This window comes from Eurypyga helias, unplaced genomic scaffold (assembly GCF_000690775.1).
Source record: "Eurypyga helias isolate BGI_N326 unplaced genomic scaffold, ASM69077v1 scaffold21169, whole genome shotgun sequence".
NCBI classification, from domain to species: Eukaryota; Metazoa; Chordata; class Aves; order Eurypygiformes; family Eurypygidae; genus Eurypyga; species Eurypyga helias.
This window is the reverse complement of record NW_010271650.1, coordinates 7,076-8,068: the sequence shown is the minus strand read 5'-3', so window position 1 is coordinate 8,068 and position 993 is coordinate 7,076. Positions and strand designations below refer to the sequence as shown.

General features: G+C 61.0%; 1 protein-coding gene across 1 annotated transcript in view; it reads right to left on the bottom strand.

Moving 5' to 3' along the window:
• Positions 1-118: 118 nt before the first annotated feature.
• SMTN (smoothelin) overlaps positions 119-993 on the bottom strand; it is a gene marked incomplete at its 5' end in the record, with an annotated part of 7,269 nt that continues 6,394 nt past the window's right edge. Inside the window, one exon of the mRNA XM_010158894.1 lies at positions 119-263. Within this exon, the coding sequence (XP_010157196.1) occupies positions 119-263 (145 nt within the window). The remainder of the gene's footprint in view (positions 264-993) is intronic.

Genomic DNA, 993 nt, shown 5'->3' with positions numbered 1-993 from the left:
TTGCCCACTGGTGTCTCCCAGCCTCTTCCCCAGCCACAGCCAAGCGGTGGCGGTGGCACACGGGCAGGTAGTTGGAGGGGAAGGTTCTCACCATCACTCCTGGGGGGGTGAAAATGGGCTACGACTTTTTGGTTTTTACCAGCCCCTTCTGGACCAGGCTGCGATAGAATTCCTGAATGTATGTGTACACACACTTCCAATCCGGCTCGCGCATCCGGACCATGTCCTCCACGTCCAGCAACTGTGGACAGTCCGCGTGCTTCCTGGGGGCAGGGAGAGAGGGGCAAGCCAGTGACCACAGCCCAGTCGGGGAGGGGAGGAAAAGAGAAAACAAGAGACACAGATCAATGCAGTTCCCGTCCCCACCCCGAGCAGATGCTGCTCTGCTCCCACATGCTCTGGGCGTGCACGATGCAGGGGCAGGAGGGCTCTGGGCACTGCTACGCCAAGGCCATTCAGTGAGATTTGGGGGCACAAGCAAAGGGGGGGGAGGGCAGTTGAGCAGCGTGGAGAGGCGTGAGGTCTAGAGGGAAGGACAGACAGAAGCAGAGGAGTGAGGTGTTCTGGCACGCCAGGTGCTCGGGGAGCGGATTCCAGAGCGGAGCGGCACTCTATATAGCCCCTATATAGACCTGCCAGCAGGATGGGGGGGAGGGCAAGCCCAGCCTCCTCCTGCCTAGCTCCGCTTGGAACTGCACGGCACAGCCTGGTGCAAGAAGCTCGGGAGAAGATGCTCACAAGAGCTGGAGGAGGAGGAAGGACGAGAGGCCACCTGGCTTCCAGGCTGGAGAGATCGATGGCCCTCTCAAGTCCACGCACCGGTTCCCCAATTAAAAAAAGTCTATTATCAGGAGCACAGTCAGGCAGGCAGCTCCTTTCTCGCTCCATTGAACAGCACCATGGCACCGAGGGAGCTCGTGGGAGCTCCCAGCTCACACCACTGCCCCAGGCACTGGCTGGGATGGGATCCCGACCCCCCCCCCTGGGGGGGGG